General features: G+C 34.7%; 1 protein-coding gene across 1 annotated transcript in view; it reads right to left on the bottom strand.

The window, feature by feature from the left end:
- Positions 1-11,711: 11,711 nt before the first annotated feature.
- The window catches only part of LOC149415059 (cytochrome b5-like), a 43,196-nt gene continuing 36,139 nt past the window's right edge, over positions 11,712-18,768 (bottom strand). The window contains exon 4 of the mRNA XM_089643483.1: positions 11,712-14,812. Coding sequence (XP_089499609.1) covers positions 14,737-14,812 — 76 coding nt within the window. The 3' untranslated portion in view covers positions 11,712-14,736. The remainder of the gene's footprint in view (positions 14,813-18,768) is intronic.

Here is an 18,768-nt window from a genome sequence, read left to right on the forward strand (position 1 = left end):
CAAAATATGGACTAAGATCCCTAGAATACATAGCTCACACAAAATATAATCAACTACCCAACGAGATCAAATGTGCAAGTCAATGTAAAAAGATCCAAACTAACATGCTCAAACTTCAACTTATTAATGACTATCTGAAATAATAATGTTGTGTATGTCCCATCATATGTCCATTTAATACATACAACTATATGTTTCATGTAATGCGTATCATTCCCGCAATGAGTTTATTAACTCCTGGGAGTACGATGCTTTATATAATATACTATATTCTGTATTGTATACTTTTAATAAATAAAAAAAATAAATAAATATAATACCGTACACCTGCTTGATACTTGGCGGACACGAGCGGATCACAGGTTCACAGTAAAGTTGATGTTATCTATATATGAACGGGTCGTTTCTCCGACTCGTTTTACCGTAAGTCGGCTCGCATGTGGAACGAGCTATCAGCATCTGTTTTTACTCCTCCATATATTTTGCGCCTCTTTCAGATACGCATTAATAAATTCATCCCTACAGCCCCTACCTTAACCCGCCTTATAACGCTGCCCAACTGGGTGGCGACATAGTTTCTCTGTATTTAGAGTGTAAAGACAGGGGCGCTCTTGTGATATGTGTCACATAAAAAAATCATATTTGCGAATTTGAATATGAAGACATACAAAATGATCATTGTTGGGCAGCGTTATGAGGCGGGTTAAGGTAGGGGCTGTAGGAATGAATTTATTAATGCTGGTCTTAAAGAGGCGCGAATTATATGGAGGAGGAAAAACAGATGCTGATAGCTCGTTCCACATGCGAGCCGACTTACGGTAAAACGAGTCGGAGAAACGACCCGTTCATATATAGATAACATCTACTTTACTGTGAACCTGTGTTCCGATCGTGTCCGTCGGGTATCAAGCACGTTCACGGTGCACCGGGGATCAATGCTGCTTCTCCTTTTAACAGGCTCTAATAAAATACCTGTAGAATAGACACAGCATACGCACATTTCGTCATACATGATTTTACCGCACATATGCCTCAGGGATCTCATTTCTACAGTATTCTGTCTACTTTCAGCCTTCTTCTGCCAATTCCATGCCTCATTTCCATATATTAGGGTAGGTACCAGCACTCCATTGTGGACTGCTAGCTTCGCTTCTTTGGACAGTTTTTAGTTAGCTCCAACCGCTATTAATTACCCATTATAACCAATAACCCGGCCTCCCCTACTAAGTCACGAAGCGTAATCAGGAGAGATGGTAAAAGATACAGGTTCAAAGTTTCCTACGTAACATAATTCCTTTTGCCGCCATTTTGGATTTTTATGGTCGAAAGGTATCCCTCAACCAGTTTCTTTTTCGATCCGGCCCGCCACGCAGTAGATGGGCAAACGCATCCGCCGCCAGGACTTAGACAAACCTCACCCTATGAACCCGTGTACCCCTTATGATTTTTTTGTGGATTTGTTTTTGCGAAATTTTCGTTTCAATCTAAATACGCATACATTTCTTATAAACAATTCAAGCAACACACGTCATTTTGATTTGAAACGATACCATCTCACAGTCATTTCATGCGATATTTGACTCTAGAGACTAATACTTTGGGTTCAATATCACAAAAGATTACGGAATCACATAAAACCTTGTGATGAACAGTCCACCGATTGCCCCTTGATTGGTTCATTTAGTAAAACCATATATAGGGACACAGATCAACTTTGTCTAATAACTTCTTACCTGGATCAACATACTACGGGAATAGATCAATATATATGAGATCAACATAAGTATGCCAATTTGGGTAGATCAACATAAATTATGCATCCGATTTCCATACAAATTTTGAAAATTTTATTAACAGTATATCAAATGGTTTTTCTGGCAAACTGGCAACATTGATAATTATTGTACCACTGTTGTCAGTTCATACAGATGTATTCCATAATAGCCAAGTTATTTGGTGTTAAAGGTGGATCAACTTAGTCTAACAACTTCTTACTGGATCAACATAATACGGGAAGAGGACAATATATATATATATATATATATATATATATATATATATATATATACAAATCTTGGGTAAACGCTAGCCATCATTACAAAATATAATAATCTTTGTGTTCATAGATGGCGTTAGTTAATAAATTTGATTCAAATACGGTTTTTGCATGGTATTGCTTTCCAATTATATTCTTATTCATATTGCGTATGAACGGGCGCAAACGAATAATTTGTCTTGCAAAAAATATTGAACATAACGAGCGTTAAACCTTCAGGGTAAACGTATACCATAATCTACTGTTTCATGGATGGCGCTTATTTAATTATTTCGCTTAATAACCCATTTTGGAAGTTATGCTTTAAAATACAAATATGAATTATTTGTTTGATTAATTTGGCTTTTTTTTGATACGTACATACGATACATAATTATCATCATCATCATCACTTTTGGCTCTACAACCCCTGGTGGGTCTTGCTTGGCCTCCTCAAGAGTCTTCCTCCACTCATCTCGGTCCCGCGCCAGCTCTCTCCAGTTTCGAAGCTCCAAGGCAGACGAATCTTTGAGGACGTTGTCGCTCCATCTTAATCTTGGCCTTCCCAGGCTCCTTCTCCCTATCGGTCTTGAGCTCAGCAGGGACTTTGGTTCTTGATGCTCGGTCATTCTCTCCACATGACCTAGCCACCGAAGTCTTCCCAGTTAATATAAAACCAACAAAATATAAAACCGTAACAAAATAAAATCACACAAAGGCGAAGCCTGTGCGTGGGCATTATAAATTATGTAAACAAAACAGTGGTTGTTAAATAAAAAAATATATAGGATCTATAATTAGAAGAATGTGATTATAATATACTGGAGTTTCTGCGAATTTAATAAAAAAGTCTATCCCAGTCTAAGTGGTGTTTGCAGATTGGACACTGCTTGGAATCTGGCAAATGCATATCCATGCAATGGGTATGAAGGTTGTGCCCACAAATGGTCAATGATATAGCTTGATCGCTTGCATCAAATCTTTGTTCGCAGTATTTGCAAATTGCTTCATCTTTTCTTGATTTTTCTAATTTCTCTTTTGTATTTACTTCGGATTCGAATTTTCTTGTTGCAGATCTTCTTTTTGTGGTTCTTCTTTTCTTACTGATTCCTCCGTGCTTGCATGTTCTACTGCGTTTGTCTCCTGTGTCTTTGGTGTTTCTTTTTTTTTTGGAGGCGTCGCCTTCCTCGAAAAAGGTTCTCTAGGCACTTTCGAATACGTTTCTCTTCTCCAATTGTAGTCCTCATCATCCGACTCAGAGGGATCATTTTTAACTTGGATCATGCCTCTTAAAAAACTTCTGGTAAAATCTCCTAGTCTGTATCCCTCTTCGAATGATTCTTCTAAACTAGAATCTTCATCGTCACTTCTTCTGAAAAAAGAACTCCCTGCTTTGGGTGAATTTTCACTGCAGTGTGGACACTCAATGAGTAAACTGGACATTCCATTACTTATTTTTGTATCTTGGCAATGTTCACAAACATAAGAACCACCTGTGTCATGGTTACAACTTGAACTGCTGGACGAATCAGACGAACGTCTGCCGAACATCTTAATGTCACCTGAAATGAAGAAAGTAAATATGTATTAAGAATTATTTTTGGCAAAAAGATTTGGTACTTTTACCTACTTGGGCACAAACAAAAATAAACTAAACAAAACTACAGTAGAGCTAAAAAATCGTCTTCCAACTGTAAACAGCTGATGCGTCAATTCATGTAACGAACAACCAAAATAAATAAACCAAAATAACAGTTTTTGAATGCACAAAACATCCAGAACTGTAAATCGCACTTACAGACAAATTTAAATCAGACAGATGAAATGCAAAACCAGAAAAGGTCGAGCTAAAACTGGACTTCGATACGCTTTGTCTAAAAAGATGTTTTTATTTTAAACTTAAATATATTTGTAATATATGTGACCATTGGTATCAAAACTGGTCAACTCCACTTTAGGTGAATTTTCAGGAAACACCAAAACAAGTGCTGGATTTGACTATTTTTCATACCACAGCCGCTTTTTAAACCGGTTTCTCTTACAAAATATGCGGATATGACTGCTTTTGAAAAATAAGAACTGTTCTTTTGTTAATAATGAACACAGTTCAATACTTAGTTTATTTTTTTTTAATTTTGGATTTGACCAGTTTTGATACAAAAAACTCATATGTAAAAATAAAAATTGGATAGTTTTATCTAAGATTCTATCTAGATATCTAGGTTTCAAACCAATTATTTATAACTTCATAATCATTCAAAAAGATAGTTGCCAAAAATATTGGAAAAATTATTTGCAAGATAATATTGTTAATTCTGAATTTGAAGTTTGAAATTTAGCAAAATTACGTATAATAATTAGATACCAATGATCGAGTAGTTAAAAACTTTGACCCGGTAAGACAGAGATCGTGAGTTCGATTCCTAGTTGAGACCGTTTTTTTATTTTCTGTGTCTTGTTCTGTTTCATATTTCGTTTAGATTTATTAGTATTAATAATGCCCATAGTTGCTAAATAAGATTCCATTCAATGTACCTGCGCGTTCAACACGCTCTTGTGTCCTGTTCAGGGTTGATCAAAGCAAAACGAACTCTAAGGAGAATTTTTCCCTGAACAGACTATGCAATAATTACAATAGCGTATTATCCAAGGTCGACATTTTCAGTTGCGAACTTACCAAATACAAGAGGTCCATAAAAGAATATTTCTCTGATGGTTTGTGAATAAAGTTTATGTCTTTATTATTTATATTTCTATTATGATTTGATTTATATCTACAACCTCTCTCCATGGCTATAAATGTATTGTTATGTAAATTTTTCGTTTTATTTAATCTTTTGTTTTGTATAAATTCTTTAATTCATATTCCTTTCTCACATCTTTAATTTACTTATTCCATATTATGCTGTTTCAGTAGAGGTAAAGTCACAAGGAGGAAATCCATAATTGGTTTTATTTTATTTATACAATACTTATGTAGGTACAAACTGATTAAATGTAAACTGTCGATTTCCCGAAAATGAACAAATAAATAAATATTCTTATTTAATAATATACAGTTTTTCGGGCTTTTTTTGGGTTCGGTCCTGTTAATTTATATACGTACATTGATAAGATAAGCTTTAAAGATAATCAATTGGTTCGTATTCGTATAGTGTGTGATATTATTCAGGAATCATCATTAAAAACAATTTAATATTCAGAAAGCTTACCGATTTAAATATACTTTAAATAAAATGGGTGTTATTGCCATTGAAAATTTGAGCACACACTGCACTTTGAAACTGGCAGAATATCAACTACTCGTAACTCACTCAAACGGTATAAAACGTTGTATTTGGTCGAACATTCACGGGGCAACTGGCTAAATTTAGATAGATTGTTTGTTTATTTCGATAAGAAATCAGATAGGGAGTTAGAAAATGGTTTTAGATTTTTTCATGTATGATCGTAGAGTCTGACAACAAATTAATAGTCGACACAAAATGGAAGGAGCTGATTTTGTTTATGGTTTTAAATGTCAACACCAAAATTGTTGAAAGGAAAATGAAACGTTACTAAAAAATAATTATAATCCAAGTGACTATGGAGATGATTCTACATTAGAAATTTAATTTTCGACCAGATCTGAATAGTGAGTAATTTCCCACCTTCCTCTTCCTCGTCTCCTGCCCCTCTCCACTCAGCACTATCCACTGTTATGTTAACTTTTGTTATATTTTGACAAAATTAAATTAAAATTAAATTGTAAAAATTATTCAAAAACAAAAACAAAAAGATTACAAAAAAACTCTTATATTAACTGTTATGTTTACTGTTATATTGCCTGCCGGGCACCTCAGAACAGTGGCAATTCAACACACTTCATCACACCTGAAAGTGATTGGTTCACAGCTTTTTTTTTCACTTTTAATAACTTTTCTTAGTCACTTTTCATCAGTGTGTTGAATTGCCGCTGTGCTGAGTTGCCATGGAACCCTATATTCTTCGGATTTCAGTTAGGGCCCGTTCCCACTTCCGTTTTCAAATCGGGGGCGGGTCCCGTTTTAAAATCGGATGCCCTAGTGGCTGTAGTGGATGTATGGAGCTGTTCACACTTGTCCGACACGATTTGAAAACGGATCCGACATTTTTTGTCGGATGGCTCGCCTACGCAGCGCGTCCGTTTTCAAATCGTGTCGGCACACGCTCGCTCATAGTGTTGTATGGAGCTGTTCACACTTGCCGTCCAGTCGTTCCGGCAGAGTCCCCGCCAAACCCCGACCCCTCCCCGCCCGCTCCCTGTCGCAAGGAAGCAGGCACACTGCGTGCTTGTATTTGGTTATTTTGTTAAGTAAATAAATCAAAACTACAATAATGGATAAGGAAATAAATCCCGAAAATTTAATACCACTGGTCGAAGAAAGAGTATGGTAATATTTTATCTTTAACTAAATAAAAACAAAACACTTGGTGTACACAACTTTTGTACATCAAAATTTTTATGTTATTTTATTTAAGTTTACTTTTTTTTAAATTTTAAAGCTTTAATGAGATGCACGGAAGAGCGTATTAGTTAAATAAACACATAATAAAAAATATTTGAGTGTTTATTGTTTTCTTACTTTAAAATATCGATAGCCTTTCTTCAGGACAAATGCACTTTCTCAATTTTGTATTTTGATATGTTAAGCTCTCTGAAACTCATTCCAGTAGATGGTTAAAGGAAGTGATAGACATTCTCTTAAGCCATTAAGCGCCCTTGAGGTGATTTTTCATGGTGAAAACGGCGCTATATAAATAATCCATTCATTATTATTCTAAAATAATTAAAGAACTTTAGTTCATCACTTCTCAACTCACCAATTAACACTTGGAAAATTCCTACAGAAAATCATTCGGCTATGATTGGGTGTACCCAAAATTTTCCTTCTTTTTAATAAGTACCACATGACAACAAGAGCTTCATCGTCGTCCATTGCGCACCATTACTGAAGAATGAGCAAATAACATGTTTTTGTTGAATCGACAATTATTTTTTTTCGTAGAGTATGGTCCGTTTTCAAAACGGATCCGTTTTCAAAACGGAAGTGTGAACAGGGCCATTGGCCATCCGTTTTTAAAACGGGACCCGCCTCCGATTTGAAAACGGAAGTGGGAACGGGCCCTTAGCTGCATCTCATTGTATACATGGGCAACAGAATTGCAGTTAGCTGCATCTCATGGTATACATGGGCAACAGAATTGCAGTTAGCTGCATCTCATGGTATACATGGGCAACAGAATTGCAGTTAGCTGCATCTCATGGTATACATGGCAACTAGATTGCAGTTAGCTGCATCTCATGGTATACATGGCAACCAGATTGCAGTTAGCTGCATCTCATGGTATACATGGCAACCAGATTGCAGTCAGCTGCATCTCATGGTAAACATGGCAACTAGATTGCAGTTAGCTTCATCTCATGGTATACATGGCAACTAGATTGCAGTTAGCTGCATCTCATGGTATATATGGCAACTAGATTGCAGTTAGCTGCATCTCATGGTATACATGGGCAACAGAATTGCAGTTAGCTGCATCTCATGGTATACATGGCAACTAGATTGCAGTTAGCTGCATCTCATGGTATACATGGCAACTAGATTGCAGTTAGCTGCATCTCATGGTATACATGGCAACTAAATTGCAGTTTGCTGCATCTTATGGTATACATGGCGACTAGATTGCAGTTAGCTGCATCTCATGGTATACATGGCAACTAAATTGCAGATTGCTGCATCTCATGGTATACATGGCAACTAGATTGCAGTTAGCTGCATCTCATGGTATACATGGCAACTAGATTGCAGTTAGCTGCATCTCATGGTATACATGGCAACTAGATTGCAGTTAGCTGCATCTCATGGTATATATGGCAACTAGATTGCAGTAAGCTGCATCTCATGGTATACATGGGCAACAGAATTGCAGTTGGCTGCATCTCATGGTATACATGGCAACCAGATTGCAGTTAGCTGCATCTCATGGTATACATGGCAACCAGATTGCAGTCAGCTGCATCTCATGGTATACATGGCAACTAGATTGCAGTTAGCTGCATCTCATGGTATACATGGCAACTAGATTGCAGTTAGCTGCATCTCATGGTATACATGGCAACTAAATTGCAGATTGCTGCATCTCATGGTATACACGGCAACTAGATTGCAGTTAGCTGCATCTCATGGTATACATGGCAACTAAATTGCAGTTTGCTGCATCTTATGGTATACATGGCGACTAGATTGCAGTTAGCTGCATCTCATGGTATACATGGCAACTAAATTGCAGATTGCTGCATCTCATGGTATACATGGCAACTAGATTGCAGTTAGCTGCATCTCATGGTATACATGGCAACTAGATTGCAGTTAGCTGCATCTCATGGTATACACGGCAACTAGATTGCAGTTAGCTGCATCTCATGGTATGCATGGCAACTAGATTGCAGTTTGCTGCATCTCATGGTATACATGGCAACTAGATTGCAGTTTGCTGCATCTCATGGAATATTTTGGAGTCCAAGCTTAGATAGGTTGAACAATTACAAATAAAAGTTACATTCGGTTTCATAGAAAAACCCATCATGAACAAAAAAACGGCGATTTGCATAAACAAAAATCATCCGAATATTATTGATTAGTGATGATCACCTACATTACGTAACTACCTATGGCTTAGGCGCCTACTGGTTTTTACAAAGGGTGCCAAAACTATACTCGCGCCAGGCTCCTTTTGGCTCAGGGCCGGCACTGCCAATACCATGCCTCAACAGTAACAATATTATGTTCATAACATATATACGGCATGGCGCTAGTAAAAACCTCAAGGTCGCTGTATTTAGTGTTAGGAATTATCAGCGCCTTGGCTCCTTGGCAAGCCGGCGCCCGGAGCGAGCTGCTCCAACTATGAATATTCTTTTAAGAAAAGTATCTTTTTTCTTGCACCTGCTTTACCAAATAATATATTTTATATCAACATTAGATTTTAAAAAATCAACGCATTCTTCTCAACCTCTGCGTTTTAGTTTAACGCATGTGGTTCGCTACGTTTGATGACTTAGCAGGGGTGCCCTGGTTCATGGGGTGAGGTTTGTCTAGGCCTTGGTGGCGGATTTGTCAACCTACTCTGTGTGGCCGTTAGTATTTTTGTCCGTATAAAAATTCAATTATTTCAAGAAAGGCGTACAAATACAAAACAAATACAATAATATATTGTATTCGTATAACCTAACCTAACTTTACGTGTTCATAGATGGCGTTAATTTAATTATTTTATTCAAATACGCTTTTCGCAAGTTATGCTCTTCAATTTTACGATGAATTATTTGTTTGCGCTCGTACATATTATGCATTATGAATATGAATAAATAGTTTTGTTTGTATACAAACCCAATTCTTTCAAGAAAATTATCAATTATTTTCTTACAAATACAATATTGATGGGTGATTCAAACCAATATTGTATTTGTATGCCTTTCTTGAAATGAAACTGTTTCAATACGGAAAAAAACTATTTATTCTTTTTCATGCTTATGTACGGGCAAAAACAAATAATTCAATAATTTGAAAAAGCGTATTTAAATAAGATTTGTTTTTTATTTGTATCGAACGTGCAGATTATAAAGTACGTTACGTTTACCCTTCAACCTTTTAAATCAAGCGTTCTCAAGACATAACTGTGATAGTTTGAGTTGAAAAGCATAGATGGCTTTACTAGTACTTTGAAATAGTTCCGACAGATGTCACTATTAAGAGACTATGGTGACTGGATAAATCATCAAAATGATAATTCATCACATCTTTAAAAAGTTATATAACAAGTGATGAAACAAAAACTTTATTAACTGGGTTAAGTAGGTTAGGTTTAAAAAAAAAATTCATCGTTTCTAATGACTTTATATCACTTTTTAAAGGTGTGTTGATTTATAATGAAACCAAGACTTTTTTATAAGACTTTAGGGAGGCGTTATAGATCGATTTTTATTTTATCCAAGAACACATTACAAGTATTCAAAGATAATACTCGATTATTTCAAAGGCCAAGATGTATTTAATTTATAAAACACGTGATTTTGCATTACTACGTAGTGTTCCTCCTTAGTCCAGAGATGTGCTTTATTTCAAATAAATCCATTTCAAATGGAAATGCAAAATGGGTATTTTCCACAGACATAGGAATTAATAGACGAGAAGATAAAGGCGAGGGGTAAAATCAACTGTTGAAGAACGAAGGGAGTGAAGATGACTGTGATTCGTCAATAAATCAATCTGACAGTAAATAGGCATCTCGCATTATAATATCACCATTTACTTCTTAAAAGTTAAATCTGCTTTGAATGAATAGACATTTTTACATGGGAGCGCAAATTACTCGCCACGTTATGAACAAATTTGCGAAGTCCAAATTCGGCAAAGTAAGGCAGCTTCTATATTCAGGTCCTAGTTAGTTTCAGAGTATTTAGTTAAGACACTTTTATAAATGTTCATAATTCACTTCCCAGCAACCAACCAGCTTTGTGTTTCGCGTCCAGACGTTTCTCGATGTGATAGTAACAACTGATTCATATTATACGATGTGAATATGCTTAAAATAAAATAAAATAATGCTTATATATGGAATGTAATACGACAATTGGGTTTATTCTCTTTTTTCGCATCTATTTTTACCAGTTTTCATAGTACAAGTAAACATTTTGCCGTGTTATTTCGTAAAATGAACCGATGATGCCTCGACCATAGTTCGCACAAGAATGATGACGTCACGTTTTCAAATATCACTTGAGGCCGTACGCGAGCCCAGCCGGCTCAATGGAACCGGTATGGGGAGTGGGGATAATACGCTTTTAATCACTTAGGGCAGGTCTACTAATATTCATATGTCTATGGTATTTTCCATTTTGCATTTTAAATGCTTTGCTAAAAACCATTTTGCATTTTAAATGCTTTTTTGCAACATTCTTCCTACTATCTCCACTCATCTTTTTTCCATAAGCCCCAAATATCAGTTGGTCCTCAACCTCGCTATGAGAGATAATTTCCATTTGTCAAGTTGCTCCCTGGTAGGAGCCCTGGCAATTGAGTGATACCATTACAAAAAATACTGATTCAAATACTGAAAATGGAGCCATGACGCTGTAATATGATATGTTAGATGGCAGTTTCTATGTTTTTACGTTGGCAACATTAGTCCCGCGCAAATTTTTTGTGGTTTCATAATCTGTAGTCGTGGTGTTTTTGGATTTACCATCATGTAATATGTTTGTTCTACATTGATGTCCATTATTAAATGAAAAATTGTTTAAAAATTCTATAATAATTTTGATTGTTTGACCCGAGAAACCATTTTACATTTTGAAAATAGATAATTTGCATTTTGCATTTGAAATGCTTTTCTAAAAACCATTTTGCATTTTCAAATGGAAAAGTTTTGACCCATTTCCATTTTGCATTTCAAATGGTTTTGGGTACCCATTTTGCACATCTCTGAACATTACACATAATTTGTGTTTTAATAATGTGCTGTAATAGGGAAAGTCAACAAATAAATAAAAAACAAATCAATTATTAAAATAACATATATTTATGTAACATTATATAAGAATCAATAGAACGAACATACACAGTTTTATTAAAGAATAATTTGTCTCGCCATTTTATACACCAAACAAAGCGAAACGTCTGCAATTAAATTACATGAAATAATATTACGTCAATTACTGTCAAAGATGTATTTTTTTAATATTTCTTGTATTTACATAAAAAAATTATAAAATACAGTACAAAAAGGAATGTTTAACTAAATATCATTGAAAATTGTTTTCCTTAAATAAAATCTTTTTTAAAAGACGACAAAAAAATAATGTTTGTGATATTTAATGATTACGGAAAAAATATATTTTTGGCTTTTGCAAAGTATTACATTTCTTAAAAAATAAATAATGGTTACATTGTGCAAATCATTTCATTCAATGTTATTACAAAATTTCAAATATTTGTTTTTTCAAAAACTGTTAAGCACCAGTAGTTTGTTTATGCACCTTTTTTTTCAAAATCCATCACAAATGTTTTTCAAAAAGGAAAATCAAATACCATATTTACTAACATAGACCACACTGTAGAAACTGTACTGACAGTTAAAGACAGTTTTCGGACTTCTTGCACTGGGTTTAACAGATTTTAGTACTAAACCCAGTGCGATAGGTCCGAAATCAGGTATCTTTATCTGTCAGTGCAGTTTCTACAGTACAGCCTTAATAATAAGGATGGAGGTAATAAAAGTGGAATCTGATAAATGCTAAATACAAAATATATAAAAGGTATTGTTTTTTATTAATAATTTAATTTTGAACCAACATATAAAATGTTTATTTTATTTAATAATAATAACATAGTATTTGTATAGCGCAGTTTTATATAATTTCACTTCAAGTGCGCAAGGTAGATAATTAAAATGACGTTTGCCTAAAAATTCCACATATAAAAGTGTGCAAATTTCACGATGAAAGAGCTCGCTAAAGAGTTTTAACTGCTTCAGAAAAACAGATTTGTGATTATGATTATTAATAAATCTTTCTTTACTCAAAGCCAACACCAAAAAAAAACTATTAGAAATAATCCTGTTATTTAAAGCGAAAAATTATACCTATTGACAGAAGCAACATTTAACTGAAAATTGTAGAAAAAAACTACCAACAAAGACAAATCTCCATGCTATAAAGGTGTTGGAGAGCCGGTATTTCAGTAACTGTTAGTAATTGTATAAGTCAGCTTAGCCTAGCCCTAAGCTCCACGAGAAAGCAACTTTATGGATGTAAATATGTATCTCTCTTAGCGAGCTTACAAGCAACTGAAATTCCGGCCCATAATGGAATTAACTATTTACACTAATGCCCAGTTTGACAGAGTTAACTTTGCAAGTGGTCGAAAGGGGAAACAAATTCGCCATGTTTTTTTTGTTTTTATTGTAGAAAGCGATACAAAAAGGAAAAAGTTGACAAGTGATAACCACGATAATTCCAGTATTACGAGGAACTGCCGTCAGTTACAGTTACAGAGGGTGACGAACCCCGACTGCAAAGTTATGCTTGTCGATCAGTAAAATGGCAAATCATGCACAAATCTTTTATGTTGCAAATACTATACCATCATGAGTTATAGAGTTCAAAATATATAGTTAGTTTATGAGTTGGTTTTGCTTGACGCAAACTGTTTCTTTTGCTTACGCGAACAACCCAATTCAAAATTGTGGATGAAATCAATTATTTAATATCATTTATGTGATACTGTGCTAGAGTCCTGACAGCCTGGAGCCAGTGGAACTACGGCAGCCTCAATTTGTAGAATGTTGCAATGAAGGAAGTGGAAAGCGGAAGTTTGGGAAATATTACGTAGGAACTGAAAAATCATTGGACAGCGTAATAAATTGTATATAATATAATAAAAATTACACATTTGATTTTAACAATATCAATTTAGCCAAAGTTCCTTATCACGAGAACAGTTTTTTGCGTGAACCGCGTATTATGAAATGCGTACAAAAATATTTCTAAAGCGTGCAACAAAACAACACCATGTAAGTTAAGTAAAATAAAATAAAAAAACACTATCAACGGATTTGTATTATTTAGTGAATTCAGAATTTAATTTGCCAACACTAAAAATATGTAAGGCATACATTAAATAAATTATTTAAAACATAAAAAATTACAATATATTTTTTTAAATTCATAAATGAGGTTAGTATTGCAATAATATTACGTGAAACATATTGAAAAATCCTCATTGTAAATTATATCCAAAATCGTGTGCAAAAATATATTACAATATCATTTATGTGAGTTCAATATAGCGTATGTGCTAGTTTTGTATGGAGCTTTCAAACATTGAAATCGACCAATAAACTGGTTGTTCTCGCTTCAAGTCAATACCGCGAACGAATCATCCCCAGCACATAAGCAAGAAAGAGCGCGAATAACCTGGGATAGTTTCTTGTCGCTCCAGAACATTTTTACAAATGGTTCTTCCGCGATATTGAACTTACAATGACTTATATAAAGCAAAAAGCATATTTTATCATATCAGCATATGTAGGGTACACAGGTGCACAACATACTGGTAAAATCACATCCAAAGTTATCTACATACAAGTTTGTTAAGTCTCGTGTTATTGTTCCTTTGTATAAGATTTTACCTTTGTTTACAACATTAAAAAGTACCAACCTAAGAAAGAAACAGTTAAAAATGAAAAGAAAAAAACAACAAAAAAAATGCTGCCCTTGATATTTACAGTACAATAGAGGTGACACATTTATTCAAATGTAGATTATTTTTGCAATGGCGATAATGCTTAATCTCTCAAACACTTGATAGATCTTGAAGCATTCTTACTGTTTTGGATTTTGGTGGTGTCGCCAGTAGGCAAACAAGATTTCAAACAAAATGACAGCAATAATCTCAAGAATGTTTAACTTGTTCTTGATGCAGAGTCTCTTATATTGTAGTTGTTTGAATTTTGCTGTTATCGCCAGTAGGCAAACAAGATTTTAAACAAGATGGCGGCAGTGATTAATTTGTTGAACTTATTGGGTCCTTTATGAAGAAGTCGTCTTTAATCTTCTCATCATATAAATTGTGTTTGCTTCTCGTGCCGTCGGGAATTCGATGATGTAGGTGTCGCCACTACGCGAACAAGAATTTATAAACAATGGTGGCGATGATTCCTAGAATGAGCGGTACTACCCAGGATCCCAGTGAACTGAAACATAGCAACACTCGACACATTCAGAAAAGAAGAAAAACAATAATTATAAAAGCTGGAAGGCACAGACAGTGAGGAAATGAGAAATACAACATAATACAATTCTAATGTATCGCATATCTAAATAATAATGTCAGTTCGAAGATCAAGGCTTGTAACATGAATTATTCAAAAGAACAGTGTTAAAGTTGGTTGGCCACATTGATTCTGAATATAACAGCTTCATCTATGTATTGTATAGATGGTGTAGATATGGTGTCCGGAAACTAGCGGTAAAAACGAAGTTTGAGGTCAATTTTACAGTGTAACGTTTTTGATTTTAGCTATTATTTTCGAGTAAATCGAGTCCAAAGTTGGAGTTTTTTTGGTAAAATTTTCTGTTAAATTTATGTTTAATTGCATGAAAGCCCATTAAAAGCTCCAAGAGCTTTATTAATCAGTTGACAGAAAAAATATAAAAAAAGTTTTTTTTGGTTTAGATTAATGAAAAAATAAACCCATAAAAAACGATGTTTTTTTACTAAAATACATCTATTTTAAAATGTCTTTAAAATGTATTTTTTTTAATTAAATTTGATTTGACTGAGAATTGAACCTTCCTGCACAGGAACAAGAGTCAACAACTCAATCAACCTGGCCAAATGCCAATCGGGTAGGACAGACATTTATTTTGTATAATAACTGCTGTAATTTCATCTGAATTCAGAGAAATGTCTGCGTGTGTGTTTGCGTAATTTCCACAAAAAATTGATAGAATGCATTGTCATCGACATCGAGCTCGATCGGATGTCGGGAATAATTGTCGTATTCAATTTGAATCCGTCTAAATCAAAGATCAGTGGATCAAAATTAATTTGGATACTCATCATGGTTTTTACTATCATTTAGAAAATCTATTCCGGAAGGTTTATATATATATAATACATGCTTATTACATTTATAGAAAGTAGAAATAATATACTACGGAATTGTATATCTTAAAAAAGGACTACAGAAAAGTGTTCGTTGGTACATGTATATCTCCTAAGGAGAACCCCCAGCAACATCGCTCAAACGAACGGGCACAACTCGAAAACTAGTCGACCGATTCCGATGAAAAATTCAAAGTTTGTTCTTATTAGTGCCAGGAGTGTTTAGAGAGTGGTTTGAGTGGTAGGAGAAGTCGGTGACGCCCGAGGAATAGTTAATGCAATATCTGTGCACCGGAGTGAGATACGGAATCCAATTAATGTCGATGTAATGTAGATTTTTAACAGTAACATTGTGGCATACAGTAGTGAATGGAGAAAGAAGTCAGTGACGCCCCGAAAAGACAGTCTTACAACAAAATTTTGAGCCTGAAAATGTTATATAATTTATGTAAAAATTCTCTTTTCTCACGGTCTGTGAAACATCAATGCAAGAAAAATAATAATAGTTTACTAGAGAAAACACAGTGCTAGGAATAAAACACAATACACAATATGCAAGAAAAAGTTGAATGTCCTAGAGTTTCATTATTTTGTTTTTAGAGTCAGAAATAAATAAAATTATTCAAAATTAAAATGAATTTTAATGATGGTGATGTATGTGGTAAATGAATTGAATGCCTTTAGGTTTCTATAAATTCTCAGGCGGGCTAGAGCAGAGAGAGAACTGCTTAGATTAATAAAAATCAGGAAAATTTCATATCTGGGTCATGTACTTCGAGGGGAGAAGTATCACTTGCTCCAGTTAATATTGAAAGGCAAGATAGAGGGTCGCAGAGGGCCTGGTAGGAGACAAATGTCTTGGCTGCGAAATATACGAGAGTGGACCGGCATTAGAAGTGTGGAGGAGCTATTCCGGGCAGCGCAAGACAAAGAGACATTTTCTAGAGTGATCGCCAACGTCGGGGGATGATACGGCACATGAAGAAGAAGAAGGTTTCTATATACACAGCGTCCGGAAACTAGTGATACAAGCGGGAAACTGGTGAATCTACATAACATAGAAAACCTAATAAATAAATGATGAATACTTGGAGCAGGTGGATGAGTTTGTGTATTTGGGAAGTATGTTCTAGAGAGATGGGAAGGCTGATAGAGATATTGACAGAAGGGTAATGCAGGAAACTATGTTATGGATGACTGAACGTGGTTGGCGCAAACATAAAATTGGCCAAATAAGTTAAGCTAGCAGTTCGCAATGGAGTGCTGGTACCTACCCTGATGTATGGCAGGGAGGTGTGGAACTGGCAGAGGAAGGAGAGAAGCAGACTGATTCTTGAGGCGTATGTGTGGTAAAACCATGTAAGATCGTGTGAGAAATGTGGAGTATCGCAAATAATGCAAGTTTGATGCAAGCGTAATGAGTAAGATTAAGAAAGGGAAGTTTAGATGGTTTGGGTATGTAGAGCGAATGATCAAATAAAGGAGTGCAAAGAGAATATTTGATGCCAAACGTGAGGAAGACATGGCAAGATCAAGTGAATCAGATACTCGATTCGGGCCATGTCACGAGACGATGTATGAATGTGAATGAGGCAAGAATTGGCGGTCTGTCCTCTCCGCCTACCCCTGCGAGGAAACGGCATAATGAATAGTTAGTTAGTTAGCATTTTGAATTATTAATTTATATTTTTTTCAGAAACTGACTTTTCTGAAAGTTGAAAGAATACATTTGGAGCCGCGTCTTCACTTCGACACATTTTAAAAGACAGTAAACAGCTGATAGTAGTCACGTAGCGACCAATTTATTTCAATTTTGACCTAAAAAATTCCATCTTTGGACTCGATTTACTCGAAAACGAGAGCTCAAATAAAAAAAAGTTTTAACACAAAATCGACTCGAAATGTGATTTAGATTAATCAGTTTCCTGTTTGTACCACTAGTTAAAGGACACCATGTATATTGTTGTTTCAATGTTGAGTTAGATCGGATAAAAACTGAGACGTCATGGGGGACAAATGGCAATTTTTGGGTAAATATGTTTAGATTATGGTCTGAAAATAACAATGGAGGGAAATTGCTTTGAATGGCAACACCAAGATGGTGCAAAGGTTAAAGGATGTACGTACATGTTTTCAGTGGCGTTAGATTACCGATAGTCATTCTGGGACCAGAGTATTTTTGCCTCAAATAGTTTATTTTTATTTTTAATGTATAAAGAAGAGAGAGTGTAGAATAGCTTTGTTTTTTATAAAAATCTACAAAAAATTTCCAAGATTGATGTAGTTTTGCACACTTGACCTTCAAAACAAGAGGAAGATGTTATCCCCTTTCCCACCCCTTAACCCTTTCACACCCGCATTATTGTTTCCACATATATAAAATATGTAATGCTTGATAATACCTCAGAAAATTATTTGAAAATTTTTGGTATTTCATTTTTTATTTTTTTAGAAATTATTCAATGTTAATTTGGATTAACATTGGATGTCAGAGGGTTTTTTTTTAAATAGTAAGGTAAAATAAACATAACAAAAAAAGTAATAAAAAAACTCATGTCAAAAATGCACATTTACAATGTAGTGATAATCTCTAAGGTACAAACAAATAACATTTTAACTAAAATTCATTCAGAAATAATCTAGGATGATAAATCTTTAAAAATTCGCCATACTAGTCGAAAACATGTCAGTCACTACCAGCGTTAATTTGAATGAACATTTAAATTCATTTACAATATTCTGGCAAATGACTGTGAACAGTGAATTGAACTGATGTTATTATTATAGAACACATCTTAATGCGTTAAAATATTCGTAATTCGAGTAGAAAATATTGATATCTCACTTTAAATGAAGTAATCAATAACGCAGAAATTCAATGAAAATCAGCAGATGTCAAAATATTTATCGTTGTTGTGGCGGGAATAACCGAGCGGAAAAAATAGACATCAAAGAAAAGATTATAAGCTATAAGAAAACAAAAACATGGCTTTTCTAAATCGCTACCGTTACGGTAAAAAAATCACAAAGTTCGTGTTAATT

This window comes from Hesperophylax consimilis, chromosome 19, assembly GCF_061612785.1.
Source record: "Hesperophylax consimilis isolate HC1 chromosome 19, BYU_Hcon_1.0, whole genome shotgun sequence".
NCBI lineage: Eukaryota > Metazoa > Arthropoda > Insecta > Trichoptera > Limnephilidae > Hesperophylax > Hesperophylax consimilis.